Here is a 17,628-nt window from a genome sequence, read left to right on the forward strand (position 1 = left end):
TGTACTCAGTTATAAGTTAGAAGGTGACAAATGTTTGGAAAAAGACAAATAAGAGGGAGGGTAGTGGCTGTCAGAAGACTGGGTCCGGGCACAGGATGCCATTGTAGCTGGATAGCCAAGTCGGCCCTATGGAGGAGAAGATATTTAAACAGACCTGAGGGAGGTGAGACAGCAAGCTGTGTGACTCTCTCAGGGAAGAGTGGCCCAGGCAGAGGGAGTACCTGCACCAAGGCCGTGTGGTGATCACGCTCTTGGTGCCCCTGAGGAACAGCACAGAAACCACAGTGGGTGTGGGGAAAGCAGAGTGGGTGTGGGGAGAACAGTAAAAGTTGTGTTCAGAGGCCCATGGAGATCACAGGAAGAACTTAGGGTTTCACTCTAAGAGAAGTGGGGAGCCATTGGCAGGTTTTAGGCAGAGTGATATAATTTGACTCTTTAAAAATAAAAGCATCCCTCTGTCTGCTGAGCTGAGAATAGATGGTTGGTGCCAGAAGGAGAAGGGTAGCTGCCAAGAGTGGAAGCTGAGAGAACAGAGAAGAGGCTGCTGTGATTATCCAGGTAGCAGGTGAGAGTGGCTTGTGGAGGAAGTTGGAGCAATGGAGTGAACCCTAGATGTATCCTGAAGGTAAAGTCAACAAAATATTCTGGCAGATTGAATATGGAATGTGAGAGAAAAAGAAAAATCAAGGATAGTTCCAAGGTTTGAGACCTGAGCAATGGAAGGTTGGAGACTGAGATAACTATGAAAATAGATAAATGCCCACAAAACAGAGAGTTCTGGGGTTTTCCTTGCAGTTTCAGAGTTTGAAGGCATCACTACCCTATTCCTTTGAGTAAAGAAATAAAGCAGAGAACTCAGCTCATGAACCAGGAAGTGCAGTCGGACCACAAAAGTCTGTTTACTTGTGTCTTTTTCAATATCCCTTCCTACAAAACAGGAGCTTGGGCAGAGAGGAGGAGTCTCAAAGAGACTCACTTTGAGACTAGAGAAGCCAGGGTCAAGGACCTTGACCATAGTTCCCCTTTTCAGGGTGGGTCCTGGGCGAATGAAGGATTTTTCAGGTCCAGATGTTGGTACAGCCTTTGAGAATTGATTCTCCAAACACAGAAACATCAGGCTCAGAAGTGCCCTGAGGTTGGCTGCCATATGCAGCTGGCAAGCGTCCCCTGAAATCGGCAGATGAATAGAGCACTTATTGATATAAATATCATCACCACAGCAGCTGGGCGCCTTGTGAAAATAAACAATGACACAGCGTGAGCATCAGAAAAGCTGCCCTCGGCACCTGGAGGGGCGGTTCTTTGGAGTGGCATCAGCATTTGTCTGCCCACACACTAGTGCCAAGGCAGCCCCCCGGCTTGGCCCAGTCAAGCAACAGAGACAGGTATGCCTAAAGTCCTGGGCATCGCTAGGTTGCTCCTGACAGGACCAATGCCACATTCTGTAGTTTGCCTGAGGACCATAAGGGCTCATACTGGGGAGCCGGGCACAGCTACCTGTAAGTTGCAGTGAAATATGGAGGAGAGGGTTTTTATTTGTATTTGTATTTTTTGCACTGCTGGCCAAATCTACCTCTGCTTAGAATCCTACACTATTTCGTTCATTCAGTTAGCCATTCCAACCACAAATACTCTTCCATTCTCTTCCTTGGCTGCTGTTCAGAGATGATTATATAATCAAGAGGGGCACAGGAAGATTTTCAAACTTCTTCTTTCAACCTTAGATATTTCTCTAGCTCTTTAGGACTCCAGAGACCTGTGGTCAGATTTGCAGGACCAAATCTTAGAATCACGACATCCAGCAAAGGATGCTGTGGTTTCTCACACTCAGCAGAAATAAAATTTTCAACCACATTGGACAGCATTGACAAGACCTCTTCCATACCTGTGGGCTTTATGGATAGACCAGAGTCTATACCGTGCAGACACCAGAAAGAAGCTGTCCTTGCAGTCATGCCATACCCATCTTATTGTTTAAAAAGCTTAGGAGATTTTCCACACCTGCCACAGGGTGGGGCTGTGTGGTAGGCAGAATCACATTCCTCTAAAGATATCCGCATCCTAAGCTGTGAAACAATGAATGTATTATGGAATCTAAGCTCATGGAGTAGGCAGTGATGTTTCCTTACTTTCAAACAAACAAGAGCCCACAGCTTATGTAAAAGCTGAGTTGCCCAGTTCCAAGGCTCTCACTGTGGAAAGCCTGAGGGATCAGGGGATACAGAGCTAGGTGGAAAGAGGAGGGTGGGTGGGTCCGAGGACAAGGGGTCGGCTGTGATGTATCCTTGTGGAAGTGAGAAAGGCGAGCTTCTCCAACGAGAAAAGCAGCGTGCTATTTCAGGGATGTCTGTTCCTGTCATTGTGTCTGCAGGGCAAACAGCAAGCATTGATATCCCCATTTTTATCTTGGCTTGTGAAAACACAGCCTAACATGCTATCAAAATACACAAAATGCCCAACTCTGCATCAGAGCCAGCCTCAGTCTGACTTTGCAAGTCTCTGTTTCTATCCCCACCAGAATAGTGGGGATAATGATAGAACAAGAAATATGGGGTCCAAAGATCCGAGTTCAAATTGCAACCTTGCCACTTACTTGCTGTGTTGCCCTGAGCCAGTTTCTTAACGTCTCCAAGTCTCAATGTTATCCTCTGTGAGATTACTATTACCTGGATGTCAGCCAAGTTCACCCTATCTTTGAAGATTTAAATAAAACTGACTCTGTTCCCTACTCACCATCCTGTGGGAAAACCCAGTGTCCACCTCCAAGATTTCTTTTTTTCTAATTTATTTTTAAAATGTGGTATACATCTCAGGATTAGTATACAAGTGGTCATCATATAGGTAAAGTTTGGGTCTCCCTTTGGTTTCCACTTCACCTGGTTTGAGATCAGGTACCCTTATATAATGTTGTGTGCCCCTCCCTCCCCTGGTAGTGATCCGCTACTACCATTCCTTTTCTTATATTATTATGGTAAATGTTCAGGGTCCGCTTATGAATGAAACCTCCAAGATTTCTAAAACTTCTAAGGGGGTCCCGTTCTCATGTTCACTTCCAAGTTCCAGTTGAGGTTTTAGTAGGGGTATTGTGGAGTTCACATCCCAGCAATTCTCTTAACTTAGGGTGGAACATCACATATCCTTGTTCTTAAAATCCCACCTTGCCCTCTCACCCCTGTCTGGCAGCAGCACATCTTCCAACACCCTCACCATTACCTAAATCATTTTCTTCCTTCATCTACCTCCTCTCCCTTCCTTCTTTGTCAGCTGTTTCTCTCCTTCCCCCAAAAGTTCCTTTCTGAAGCTGCAAAATTCAGCTATCTCCTTAGTACCTCTTGCTAAAAACTGCACTGAGCCTTGCCTTTTGCCCAACCAAGACTCCTGTAGGTATTTTCCTAAGTTCTCACCCTTCCTTCCCCGAAACAAACTCTGGTGTAGCTGTGATAAGAGTAAGTTTCCACCTACCACCTGAAGTTTGCATTATCACTTCTTGGGACTATTGAGAGGATAAATTGAGGAGGAATGTGCAGACGTACTTGGGTTACTATCTGTGAGTCTCTCTCTGTCCCTTACTTCCTATTTTTCTCTTTACACACAGTCTGTCATCTTTAACTGGCCACAGTGTCAGACAACTATGTATCTTCAGATTTTTATAGAATCTGTTTAAAGGAGTTTTATAATCACTGTTCTGAATTTTTAAAACAATTCAGGAAATTTTAAAAGTATTTCTCTCTTAAAAATGTCAGTCCACTTCACCTTTAGGTGGCCTGGAATTGATTTCCTCCCTCAGGTCACAGGAACCTTAATAAGTAGAGTCCTTCATTTCTAAAGTTATGATATTAATTAATGAAAGACTAACTAAGATGCACTGAAATAAACTTTAAAATTGTTTATTCCAAAAATAGTCTCATATGCTAGTTTTCATTGAATTCATCAGAGCATATTTATTCTAGCGACTAATAAGCTTTCTGATTTCATCAGCAAGAAAAGGATGTTTAACAAGTTAGGCTATCTCCACATTTGTTATATTTCACACATGAACTCCCCCCCACCCCCAGGACATCTTTTCATGGCCCAAACAGCTATGGAGATCGCTAGGTGGAATAGTGTATGGCAGCTTTTCCAGGGCTGTCCACACACGCTTCACAGCTTTTGCTTGGCTTAGCTTATACTGACAATAAACAGTTAAAAAAAACCAAAAACCTCTGGTTTTCTGGAAGAAGCATGGCCATTTCTAAACAATCAGAAACAACTGGACTGACCTCCCCTTCCAGGTGTGGCCATCATCACCACTTGTGTATATCTGCAATGGTGAATCCCTCCATCAGGCCACACTACCCCCGTCTTAGACCACGGGGAAAGAAAGTGGAAGAAGATGAAGTGGAAAAAATGAGTCGGTTCTGACTCTAGGGTAAAGAATTTAAATTGTCCAACTTCAAAAGTTTCCCATCTGAGGAAGTAAATGCCAAGGTTGCATTGAATTCAGCTAGGTCCTCATGGTCTTAGAGAGCCAAGTGGGCTTCCTAGAATCCCTATTTCCAGAGCCTTAAAACACCCTAAGACACCCCCTGCCCCAAGAGTTCTATAAACCGCTGATGCTCACATGCTTATGTGAACAATCTGGCTCCTCCATTCACATATGTGGTCTCTGTTCCATGTTATGTGAGCCAGGGAGTAGAGCTCAGTCCCTCGCTGGTTTCTACAAGAAATCTATGCAAACTGAGCACATACATCTACTATAAATGTACAGCATAACTAGGAAGTTGAGATTGGGTCATGTGACACATTGGTTTACTGCCTCCACTTCACTGGTTCTATTGTGCTCCCAATCTTCCTCTTTTGTCTTATGGGTCATTCATCAGAGACACCTATGGGTCTCTATCCTTACACATGCAGTGTCCCATATTCAGGAGGCTGCCCGTCTTCATAGCTACCCCAAGCTGGCTGAGCAGGAATGTTCACAATGGCAGTCCTTTGGGTATTACTAAAAAGAATTCTTCATAAGAGCTACTAAATGGAAGGGAAAAAATCTCTTTATTCATCTTGTTTTGAACAACCTTCCCCCAACACTGCCTAATAATCATAGCTCGCATGTATTGCGCTCTCACCAGATACAGATTCCTGTGCTAAGCAGACATTAACATTCATAGCCATTCATATAAACCTGGAGAAGCTAACATATTTGGCCAAGTCAACTAGCTAGAAAGTGATAGAGCCAGGATTTAAACCCAGGGGTTTCAAGAAAGGCCACCAATGCATTTTACCACCTTGTGCTACATGACATACATGGGCCAAAATGGTAACATCTGCTCAGGTGTGACCACAGCACTTGAACACCAGGACAGTCTTGAGATAAACCTTGGAGGACGTTTCTTGTTGACAAGTAATTTCTAAGGCTGGGTCACCGAGAACAGAAAACTTGGCTCCCCCGCCTTCCTTCTCTCATTTCCCATGGCTAGATTATGTGCAGAATCCTGGGCTGTGGAAAGACCTTGATGATCCTTGGCAGCTCAGATACCACCTCTGCCCACACATCACCCTGCTGAATGTCACCCACTCTGCTGCTGATGTGGTCTCACAAATTAGGGAATCCAAGTGAAAGGATGACTGATTTAGGATTAAAAAGGCCCTGCAACCTTCCCCAGCCCTCTGGGCATTATGGGAAAGTGACCCAGAAAATCAAATGCCGAGAAGTGTCCCAAAATATAGGAGTCTTGTTTGAAGCATAGTAGAACCTATTAGCTTGAGAAATTGGTCTGGAAATCTTATTAAAAGAGACAAATCATTCCACATTTTCTCCAGACTGAAAATATTGGGGGTAATAGGCTTCCCCTGATACCTCAGATTCATGTACCTCATGTCAGGATCACAGCCAAACTCTGGCAAGGCTACATTCAACACAGGTGATGAAGGCAATTATTTTTTTAATGGGCAGTTCTGATTAATTCTGATTTCTCTGGCCGACCACTGACTTATCTGTACCTGTCCCTCATTACTGTGAAGGTTTTAAGGTGGAAGAGCCAATGGCAAAGAGAAATGAAGTTCAAATTGTGAATTTGTCATTGTTGCACAGCTCAGCAGATGATTGTCCAGCCACAGAGGCCCCTGTGGCCAGCTTTCCCACCACAACACACACACTGTCACAGCTCCTTTCTCAATATGTCCAATTAACCCTCCAATGATGATGCTGGGCAAGCAAGGCACCACTGTATTATGAAACTTAACCTTGCACACCTTTGCTATTTAAGAGGGGGCATAAGAAGAATCCTTTGAATGTATATATGTTCACTATTCTCATCATTACTATTTTTGTTGAGTACTGATGGGTTCAATAATAGTATGAATCACTGGAATTTAGTAAGTGATTATTCCATGCCTGGCACTGTGGTAAGGACTTTATTTACATGATTATCTCCTTTATCCTCAGAAGAACCCTATAAAGCAGGGGTTAGCAAACTTTTTCTGTAAACCATCAAATAGGAAGTATGTTTAGGCTTTGCAAGCTATATGTTCCATGTCACAACTACTCAACTCTTTAGTGGTAGCATGAAATAATCATAGACCATAGATAAATGAATAAGTGTAGCTGTGTTTCAGCAAAACTTTATTTGCAAAAACATGTGACTGACTGGACTTGGTTCACAGGCTATAAACTATTGCTATAAGGTGAATGATGTTCTTCCTAAGCTAAATGTTGATTTTCCACAGCTGGAAAGGTAGGAGACATGATTTTCCCTCTCCTACATCCTTCCTCCTTTCTGCTCTTCTCTTCTAATTCTAGTTCTGGAGGAAAGAGAATGAAAGACATTTCCACATGTGACTTCCCAGGGGATGATGGCTGTTCTTCATTAACAAAAGGGAGAGCAGTCTCACCCACTTCCATGAAAACCCAGCATCTGTGGGGGTGGGTTACTTCTGTCAATCTGGGCTCTTGTCTGCAAGCTTGGGGTCAGCTGTAGCAAAGTCCCCTAATGAGAGAATCAATCCCAATCCCAAGCTGCTCTCCAAGCATTAGTGGGTCTTTGTGAGTCTCGGCTAGAACTTCAAGGTAACCCACAGATAGAGGGTCCAACACATGGCCTCTTTGTCCATGCTGGGGTGGTCCCCAGCCAACCTGCAGCCTATTCTTAGCTCTCTTCTGTGCCCCAACACTGTGAATCCATCTCGATGCCCCTTGGAAACTAGGACTTTGAAGGAGTATGCATCGTTTCTCTCTGCAACCACACACATCACCACCTACCTCAATTTTCTCTCCTCAGCTGAAGTCGTCTAGCAGCTCAACAGATAATAGGGAATGAAGTGTCTGTTTCTCCTTCTTGATGACACCCATAAGCTTAAATAGCAATTTATAATCTTAGACTAGGGTGTTTCTATCCCTATACTACTGAGTTTTGGAGCTAGATAGCTCTCAGGATCGGGGCAGGGGAGCTATCCTGTGTATTGTAGAATGTTTTGCAGCATCTTGGCTTACTCATTAGATGCCCATGGAAACCCCTAGATGTCACAATTTAAAATGTCTTCAGACATTGCCAGATGTTCCCTGGGGAACAAAACTGCCTCTTTCTGAGAAGTCTTTCTTAGATGAAGGGACAATCACTACCTTTTGCTGTCAGCTGTAGGCGCTAATTCTCAATTTCAGATAAAAAGGAAGCATTTTAGTTCAGACAAGAGCTCTCAATACCATGTGGCATTATCTTTTGCTGCAACATAAGCATAATAATTCCCCCTTTACTTTTTAGAAAACTGAGGCCTAGGCCAACAGCTAGGAAGCAGCAGAGCCTAGATTTAGATTCAAAACTGTCTGGTGTCAAACCTCTATATTTTAAAAGCTACTTGTGATCCAACCATGAAGGAATACTGTGAAGGTTTTCCCAGAATGGGGGAAAGTTTGTCATGACTTGTGCGGTGAAAAGAACACTAGATTGTACTTTATCTTCCCTCAGAGTGTTCCATCTAATCCTGACAGCAGAGCTTCAAGGTGGATATTATTCTCCCCATTTTACAGATGAGGAAACAGGTCCAGCAAGCCTATCAAATGGTTTGAAACCAACAGAGCAAAGATTTTTAAGACCAGCATTTCTGTGCTCAGAGCCTTGATATTTCAACACCAAATAAGCATGTGGCTGCTCTGTAAAGGAAAGGCTGAATCTGATTCCCTGCATAGCACTCTACCTTTTATCTAATGTGTCCTGCCAGCAATAAGAAAAGCTCGATGATAAATGAAACCGATCTTTCCCCCTTGCCTCGGCCTCCTTCTGTGACCTCATTCCTTGTCCCAGCTCTGTATGCAGTACTGGCCTGAGAAGACCTCTGGGTGCTATGGACCCATCCAGGTGGAGTTCGTCTCTGCAGACATCGACGAGGACATCATCCACAGAATATTCCGCATCTGTAACATGGCTCGGGTAAGTACATGGCCGCCACTGCTGACCATGCCGCTTCTCCCCAGAGCTGATGGAGATTGCCAGGAGAGGATTCTGCTAAGTCAGCCAAGAGTCTATATCATACTCTCCTGCGAATCCCTTCCTTAAGGAAGTGGTGCCTTTGCTGATTTCGGCTCCAGATCCAGCAAAGACTCCAACACCCAGAGATGCAAAGAACGACATCCAACCTGCCATCTGCCTGTTTCCTGACACACTTGCTGCTGTGTAGACAAAACTTCTCAGTCGCTTCCATAAGGATATTCACTGGCTGAGTGGAAAAGTATTAGGTGGCAAGGGGCAGAAAAATAATCTATGAAATACAACTTTGGTCTCTACTAGGATCCCAGAGTGAACAGAACTCAGCCCCTCCCTTTCAGAGTTAGCTATCTACTGGGAAGATGAGATATACAGAGACAAGGAAGGCTTTCCTAAGGAAGGGGACATTTAAATTGGGTTTTGAAGACTGACTCGACATTTTCCAGGGAAAAGAGGAGTAAGGACAGTCACAGCAGGAGAATCAGTGTGCACAAAGGTATAGAGATAGGTGTGGGGATAGCCTGCGACTCTCCTCATGAGGACGTGGCTTAGATTCCCTTTAGCCTGTAGTCTACTACAGTTCTGCAGCCCCTGGGTATCTGGAAGACTTGCATCCCCAAGTATCCCCAGTAGAATACCCCTAACAACCTCTCTGTTCTCAGCCACAGGATGGTTATCGCATAGTCCAGCACCTTCAGTACATTGGCTGGCCTGCCTACCGGGATACACCCCCCTCCAAGCGCTCTCTACTTAAAGTGGTCCGACGGCTGGAGAAGTGGCAGGAGCAGTACGACGGGAGGGAGGGTCGCACTGTGGTCCACTGCCTGTGAGTAATGGGGAAGTGTTGCCAGGGCAACAAGCCAACAGATGATATAGCATCCTTGCAGATGGCCACATACACCAGTCCTAGGCATGTCTGGCTTTCTTTACCACATCTCAATATCTCTTAAAGGCCAATGAGAGTGCATTCCAAGGAATTATTATTATTCATTGTAATGTGGCTGCCAATGTGTTGTCCTGAACTATTGTGACATGACATATAATATATGTAAAACCTAGTGACCTTTCTACAGACAAAGGAGGGGGTGGCAGACTGTTCCTCAATGCTCCCAATAAGGAAATGAGCTCCATCCCCAACAGGAGGCATAATGTGTCCTGCTGGTTACAAGAAAGCCCAGGACAAAGTGGGTTCCACTGATCAGAACCTCCTTTATTATTTCCTGAAGAAGAAACAGGAGGAAGGTATTGATTAAGTGAGCTTAATTAAAGCCAGACATTTTAAATGAATTGCCTCATTCCATTTGTGAGGTAGATATTATCACTTTGTAGTGAGAAAACCGAGGCACAGGCAGAATAAGGTAATCAAGAGAGGGGCTAAGATTTGCATTCACTGGACTCTAAACTAACCCACACAGCCTTAGAGTAAAACAGGGGACTTGCCCATCATGTCTGCCTCCTGGGGCATCTCTACTATGAGCTTAGAGGGAACACAAAGACACAGAGAGAAAGAGGGGAGGGCACTGCCCTGAGGGGCTGAAGATGCATTCAAAGGACCCTAGGGACACTATTTCCCAGGGGTATAGTGGGCACAAGAGCAGCTGTGTTTGTCCCTCAGCTACTGGGGTAAATTGGAGCTTTTACCTCCTGTTTTCAAATGTGCATAGTTTATTCAAATGAACTTCGATGTCGTTATGCTAAGGGGCCCTTAGAGGACTGCAGCTGGCATACTGTGCAGCATCAAGAAAATCACTTAATGTTGTGAGCCTCGATTTCCTCATCTGTCCAGGGATTATGTTGAATTAGATAATCTTCAGACTCAGTAGTGCTTTGACTGAAATAGTTGGAAAATAAACACAATTTATCTGCCAACATAGAGATCAAGAATGTCATGGTAGCAAATCTGCAAATGTTGTATGTTACTTAGAAGAGCAAGTGTCATAAAGTCTGTCACAGGAGTTTAAAGTGACCACAGAGAGGGATTCTACAAAAATCTCAGACCCAAAACAAATCTGCAACCATAACAGCTGTGTGTGGAGTATTTGACTCACAATCATTTACTTTCTTAGAACTTAAATGATTTGGGGAGAAGTGATTGAGAAAAGCTCTTCCTTTCAAAATGTTGTGTTAGGCGGGTGTGGTGGCTCCTGCTTGTGATCCCAGCGCTTTGGGAGGCCAAGGCAGGAGGATCCCTTGAGCCCAGAAGTTCAAAATTACATTGAGCTATGATTGCACCTCTGTACTGCAACCTGAGTGACAAAGCAAGACCCTGACTCTAAAATAAATAAATAAACAAAAATACTGTGTCAAAGGAAATTTGAACCAAGGTCTTCTTTTTATCAGAACAAATATTTCTGAAGCTAATGGAGGTAGGTACTGCATACCTTAAACCAAAGTAGAGACAGCATCTCAGGCCCACTCAAGCCCCAACCTCCAACATCTGACTGACCTCAGAATTGAGCTCAGTCTTTTAAAAACAGCTAATTATACTTCCTCTTCAAATAGATGGCACATGCACATTTTAGGAATGTCAGAGAACTTAAAAGAAGTTACACACACACACATACACAGACCTTAAGGGCCTGTAGCAAAACTCCGGTCCCAGAGGATGCAAATCCCAGGTTGGAATCCATGAAGATGCTGTGTGGTGTCTCAAGCCAGGTTGATGGACATCAGCAGCCCAGCCAAGCTGGTTCTGCCCAGGTCTCAGAAACTGACAACTGTTTCCTGCCAGCTAATCCCTTCTGCCTCCAGTTCCCTCCCACATACTCAGTTGACTTCACCAATAGCACAGAGCCACCTCCATCTTTTCAGGATCTCACTCTACCAGACCCTGAGATGCCCATGTCCATTCATCTCTTCCTCTTGGACTCTGCTATTGTTGTTTCAGAAACAACTGCACCCTCCTTCCAGAGTCCCTACTTTCTCTCATGTTTTTCTTCCAGCCTGCAATTTTTTGCAGGAGTTTCTTTTTATCCATGACCCCTAAGGTGAAGTGACTAGCAGTTTGAACCAAAGGAAAACACAGGAATATTCTTCTACCAACAGGGACCTTGGCCTCCTTGAGGGCTGCAGACACCATAATAGACAATGAAACACAGGTACCAACGGGTGAATGGAAGGCAACTCTCTGTACTTGAAACATCTGGTTGTTGGGTTTCCTGTAGATAAACATCTGGGAAATTGACTGAGTGCCTTAGTTTCCATCCAGATGTTCCTTAGACACAGACCATTACATGAAATCATTAGTTGCTCTTGGCAACACGCCCAGGCATTCCAAATCAGGCAGATTCCTAAAGGGACTTTCTACAAAGAGTTTGAGGGGTATTTCCATGAAGATGACTTACGGAGTTTCAGAAAGAAGGAGTAACAGAGGGATGGCCCTGCCATGAGCTGTCTCTATCCCCAAACTCAAGATCAGTAGGGTCTTGCTTAAATCAAGGTGCGCAGTAGAGACAGCCTCTCAGGCGCACCCCAGTCCCCACCTCCAAGCCTGGGCTGGCTGACTCTAGGCTAACAGATTATTGCTTAGTGAAGGGTGGAAAGATCTAATAAGAAAATCATCTGGAAGTTTCCATTGTCTTCACTGGATTCTTTTGGACAAGGATGCAGGTACCACATTTACAAAGACACAACATCATCCTGTCCTGAGGGGCTGGGTCACTGGGCCTTGGGTGACTGTAACCTGATCATAGAACCAAGGAAACATCAAGCTAATTAAACTCTCAAAGGCCATCTGGTCCAATCTCTTTGTTATATAAATGGAGAACTTGGGGTCCAGACAGGGGAAGTAATTTGCCCAAGGTCAAAGCAAGTTCATGGCGCCATAACTCATGGCTCAGGCCAAAGCTTTCACCATTGTCTTCCTTGCATGTGCCAGGGCAGCCACTCCTTACTACCACTGATATGGTATCAGTAGATCAGAAGGTGCCTGAGGAGTACCTAGGAATGTGGCTCACCTCTTCACTCTGTGTTTAGAAATGGAGGAGGCCGCAGCGGAACCTTCTGCGCCATCTGCAGTGTGTGTGAGATGATCCAACAGCAAAACATCATTGATGTGTTCCACATCGTGAAAACATTGCGGAACAACAAATCCAACATGGTGGAGACCCTGGTGAGTGTCCCAAGAACTGTTCTTCATCAGTCAGGAGTTGACTGGTAGTTTCCTTGACCAAAAATGACATCAAATAGTAAAAGCACTCCACAGCTGGGCTTTTATTGAGTATCTACACTCTAGACCCTTAGTGTACACTGTTGCCTGACCTGTTTCTACCCTTTCCAACCTCACCAACTTCTCTTTCCTGAAGGGAAATCCAATTATTAATTTTTGTGCACCTACTTTGTTTTACTTTCTTCCCATTCCTTAAGAAAGTGTCATTAATTCAGGCTTAAAGGCAAGGATTCTAGATTAGTAGAATGTGAAGTATGTTTTCAATTCAGTCCAATGCTATTCTAAATCTTTTATGCTAATTTTTCACAGTAGAGAGCACTAAATGAGGACACTGTGGAGGAAAGAATGGTACAGAGAGTGCATAGAGCCCCAGATGCTAAGACCACAGTGGTGGCCCACTGCACCACACATGAGAGATTTTGATACAAGACTCTTTAACCTACTCAAACTATGATCTTACCCAAAGTGAGGTCCTATTCAAAGCGTGACCAGCAGCAAAGCATTACCTGGGAGATTGCTAGAAATGCAGAATCTTGAGCCCTCTCCAGATTGACTGAATTAGAATGTGCATTTTTAAAAGATTCCTGGGTGTCTCGTATGTATGTTACAGTTTGAGAAGCACTGTTGTGCAAAACAGTAAAAAGGAAAGGGAATGATGCCAGCTGGGCATTCAGGAAGCTTGGGTAGATGGAGGCATCAAGCAGAACTTTGAAGAATGTCCAGCTAGGGATAATTTTGAGTCGACATAGTTTGGATGTAGCTGAAGCTTGCTCCAAAATCTGTATCTCTAAACTAAATGCATTTCTCCTTCCTTTTTGTCTCTCTCATCTTCTCTTCTCCCTCTTTGCCTCTCCCTGTCTCTTCCTCTCAGGAACAGTATAAATTTGTATACGAGGTGGCACTGGAATATTTAAGCTCCTTTTAGTTCAATCAATGGGATGAGGAACCGGCTGGAGCCCAAAGGCTGCTGCAGCCCAGCCCCCTTTTCTGTGAATGGCAGTGACTGGGCTCACAGGCTCCCAGGTGGCATCCTGCCTGACTTCAAGAAGAAGATTGGTGGTCCCATGTTCCGCAGGGGGCTCTACCCCTTCTGAGGGGTCTCCTGTAGCCATGGGAGTTGCTGCTCCAAATGGCTCAGTCTTCCCTTCCAACCTAACCAACCACAGCACCAGGCCCAGGCAGAAGTGCATCCACAAGCAAGGCCTCGGATTATTGGTCCCCAGATCTCTTGCTTTCATTCTTCCTGAGTTTATGGATCTCATGGCAAGCTAACTGTGCAGGTGCTGGGGAGTGGGAAGCTCAGCAGCACCTCTTCTGCCCTCCTTCTCCTAGGGAGTGGAGGAGATGTGTGTTCTGCTCCTCCACATCATGGAAAAGATTGGGGCTCTTGAGGTCACTGCTTTGCCCCTGCAACCTCCTTTGGGGGCCTCAGGCACCAGATACCTACAGTCTGGACCGGTGTGACCCCAGGATGCTCCCTAGGGCACAGCAGAGGCCCCCCATCCTCACACCTAACCTGCATGGGGCTTGGCCCACAACCATTCTGTACCCCTCTCCTAGCCCGGGGCTTGACCGTCCGGCATACATTGGCCGGCCTGCTGTGTCCACAGCACTCTTTGATAAAGGTGTTCTTTGCTTTTTTGTGTGTGGTCAGTGGGAGGGGGTGGAACTACAGGGAACCTCACTGTTCATCCTTGTCTTTATAAAAAGGGACCGCTTCCCTGGGACAAGGCTCTGGCTGACCTGTAGGATGTAACTCCTGTGTCTCCTTGGTGGTAGCTTCCTTTGGAAAAGATGAAAATGATGAGACTTGATTATTTTCCAAAGTGTATGTGAAAAGAAACTTTATTTTGGGGAGTGTAAAATTTTCGTCTCTTATGTCAAAAAAAAAAAAAAAAAAAAAAGGATGGGGGGAGTTTGAGTGTATAGCTCTAACACAAATCTCTCAGACACGTTATCTTCCCTGGCAATGTCCTTAAAGGTCCCACCCTGGGACTGCGCCACCATTGAGCAAGGTCTAGATGGCCTAGTCTGAAGGTGGTTCCTTTGGTTTCTCAGGCATATAGATCACCAGTTTTGTGCATAATATAGATCACTAAATTCAAACTCCTTCCTAGAGAAAGAAACCCAGCTGCCACCTTGAAAAAGGCCACTGTGGAGCCAGTTACACTTTGATTTAAAATAGACCAAGGGAATGAGGACTCAGGACCTAGGGTCTTGTCTAAAGTGTGGATGAGTTAACGAGAGAGAACCAACATTTGCTAAGTCTCGACTTAGGGATCATGACTAGTTGCATATGACACCTCTCCTAGTCCTTAGAACCCCCAGGGGAGAACCACTGACTTGTTATAATTTCCATTTTACAACTGAGACACCTCCCTCAGTATGAAATCATGGGATCCAGAAAGGCAAGTAATGGTGATGAGAGTTCTCTATACTGTTTTCTTCATTTTTTCTCAGCCAAACAATTATTTTATGGAGGGAAAATAAGGCCAGAAACTTCCGAGCAAAGAACTCCACAAATGGAAATTGAGTTCTTTCTTCCTGTTGCCAGTTCTTCTGGGAAGCCCGAATTTCAGATTTATAGTAATTCATTCCCAGCTCCCCAGGAAAGCCAGTCTCATCTAATTTCTTAATCAGTGAAAACAATTCCCCATTCCTTGAGGCTATGAAGGGACCAGCCAGGGACATTTTTGACCTTGGTCTCTAGCTGGTGCTTAGGCACAATATCTGATGGCCTTGGGTGGCCCGGGACTTAGGGACCTCCATCTGGGAGACCAGTGTCCAGACAGATCATGAGGGGCACAGAATTCAAGAAGGCACAGATATTGCCCTCAAGAGCTCACTGTATCCTAGGGTGATTGAAGCATAGTGCAGTAGTGGTGGAGCAGATTGAGTGTTCTATGAGCCTAAGAGCAGGAAAGACTCACTCAGCCCACGGCTTCCTAGAGGAGGTAACAGCCATTCCAGCTGGGTCTTGAGGGGTAGAAAAAGGAATAAAAGGAAATTCAGGCCAAGGGATCAGTATGTGCAATGGCAAAGAGATGTGAAATGGCATTGGGAGGGACGTATGGGGGCAGGCCAACCCAGTGGGGACACAGCACAACAAGGGGAGTGAGCCAGGGTCCAGAAGACAGATGATCACTAAGGGTGCAGACTCCATAGGCAACAAGGAGTCAGCAGGGCTTCAGAGTGATGTGCTCCACCCAATGTGTTGGAAAAGACTCCCTCTGGGCCAGCGAGGCAGCCTCTTTTCCTTTCATCAGACACTGTGAAAACATTCCCACAAGCGCGTCCTTTTTAATATCACATCTATTTGTATGTCTGCTCGTTGTTTTGTTGCTGGAACAAAATATGCAGTGGATCAGGAGACTCAGCTCCTGTGAGAAGCCCAGGGTCTCTGCTTTACCACAGAGCAGGGTCACCAACCCAGATCTCCAGGCACATGAGGATGGGGCATGAAAGGAGCCCAGGGAAACTGCTTCCATTGGCATGGGCTCTGGAGCTGTCTAGAAGTCCAGGGACACCAGACTTGATCAAGGAAGGGCTGTCACTTTGGAGGTTCAAAAGGAAGTGTCTCAAAGCAAAGGCAGGCAAAGGAACCCCATGATGAGCTCACTCTTCTCCTTTGATGAGCCTCTCCCCAGGTGTATTTGAGCAACCCCCAAACCCCAGTCCCCACTGGGCCTGCTGGCTTCCCCTAGCTCCAGCCCACTGCCCCAGATGGCCTTTGCTAGTCTGCAAGGAGTCTATAGCATGGCAAATCAGCCCTCTGGATGCTATTTTCTCAGATCTTGGTTTATCCAGACAGGATGAGGGTGGAGGGAGAGCTATTTAACACAAATCCCAGGATTTATTCTGCTCAGGAAGGGGTGAAATAGCTGGCAGATCAAAATAACAGTGGCTTCTAGCATTTCAAATGGTAGGAATTTAAAGTGTGGCTTCAGGGAGAGAAAAACTTATAAAAACTCACACCATGGTGGGATAACCCAGCAAGGGACAATGACGATTCCCCCAGCTCATCCCCTTATTTTTTCATAGTCCAATCACCTTGCCAAGAAGGTAGGGTAGTGAACAGGTCTTAGGTTAGTGTACAGAATAAACTGAGGCTCATAGTTGGGGATAATGTCCCTAAGATCCCCTGTAGCAAGGATGTGGCACGGCTTGGATGGATGGGGCACTGGTGCCCAGGACTCTGATCTTGGCCCTTTGCCCAACAAATACCACTTCTCCCAGGGTATCTTCCTACCTCACCCTGGTACAGGGTGGGCTCAGCCTGTCATGGGCAGAGGAAAAATAGTATTAATGCTCTATGAGTTTCCATGGTAGAAGCCAGCCTCTTGTCTCTTGGGTGCCCTGAGAGTGCCCTCACTTAGCAAAGAACTTCCTATGGTCCTCACCTTCTAGATAGGAACCCTATTTGGAGAAGATGCAAGGAGTTAATGAGAATCCAGGAACTGTCCCCACCTGTGTGTGTTTATGGCCTAGATAGCTTCCAAATGTATCTCAGCTGCACCCCAAAATCATGTCCTTTCATCCTTTCTAGTGTAAAGATCCTAAGCCAGCTGGCGGCCTCTGAGTCTCAATGGCCATAGTAGGTCTCCTTTTGTGGGAATGGAAGTGACCAGCTTGATTTAAGTGCTGGCCTTCCCTGTGGATGTGGTCCGAGCAATGGTTTGCAAGATGTTCAACCTTTAAAGGAACCAGCAGACTCCTGCAGGAGACTCATATGCGTTCACTGAATTCTATCAACATTCTTAAGAAGTATTTGTGAATGCCATCATTTTATTGATGAGGAGACTGAGGCTCCTAGGAGAGAAATCACTTTCCCACAGTTCCACAGCTAATGAATAAGTGAGTCAGGACTTAAACTGGTTTTTCTGACTACACAGACAATATTTTTCACCACTGTGTCTCAGATTTCCCTGTGGGGTTACTCATAGCAGCAGAGACTGGAATGAAACAGATAATGCAATGGATAAAGTTCAAAGCAGATAACAATAA

General features: G+C 45.2%; 1 protein-coding gene across 5 annotated transcripts in view; it reads left to right on the forward strand.

Annotated features, from left to right (window-relative positions):
• Positions 1-16,585, forward strand: part of LOC103268987 (receptor-type tyrosine-protein phosphatase T) — a 197,405-nt gene extending 180,820 nt beyond the window's left edge. For all 5 annotated transcript variants that reach the window (XM_008066570.2, XM_008066573.2, XM_021716841.1 and 2 more), the window contains 4 exons: positions 8,277-8,402; positions 9,119-9,282; positions 12,432-12,567; positions 13,496-16,585. In XM_008066570.2, coding sequence (XP_008064761.1) covers positions 8,277-8,402; positions 9,119-9,282; positions 12,432-12,567; positions 13,496-13,549 — 480 coding nt within the window. In that variant the 3' untranslated portion in view covers positions 13,550-16,585. The remainder of the gene's footprint in view (positions 1-8,276; positions 8,403-9,118; positions 9,283-12,431; positions 12,568-13,495) is intronic.
• Positions 16,586-17,628: the final 1,043 nt, after the last annotated feature.

Source organism: Carlito syrichta, unplaced genomic scaffold, assembly GCF_000164805.1.
Source record: "Carlito syrichta isolate Samal-C Ts95f unplaced genomic scaffold, Tarsius_syrichta-2.0.1 Scaffold309009, whole genome shotgun sequence".
NCBI classification, from domain to species: Eukaryota; Metazoa; Chordata; class Mammalia; order Primates; family Tarsiidae; genus Carlito; species Carlito syrichta.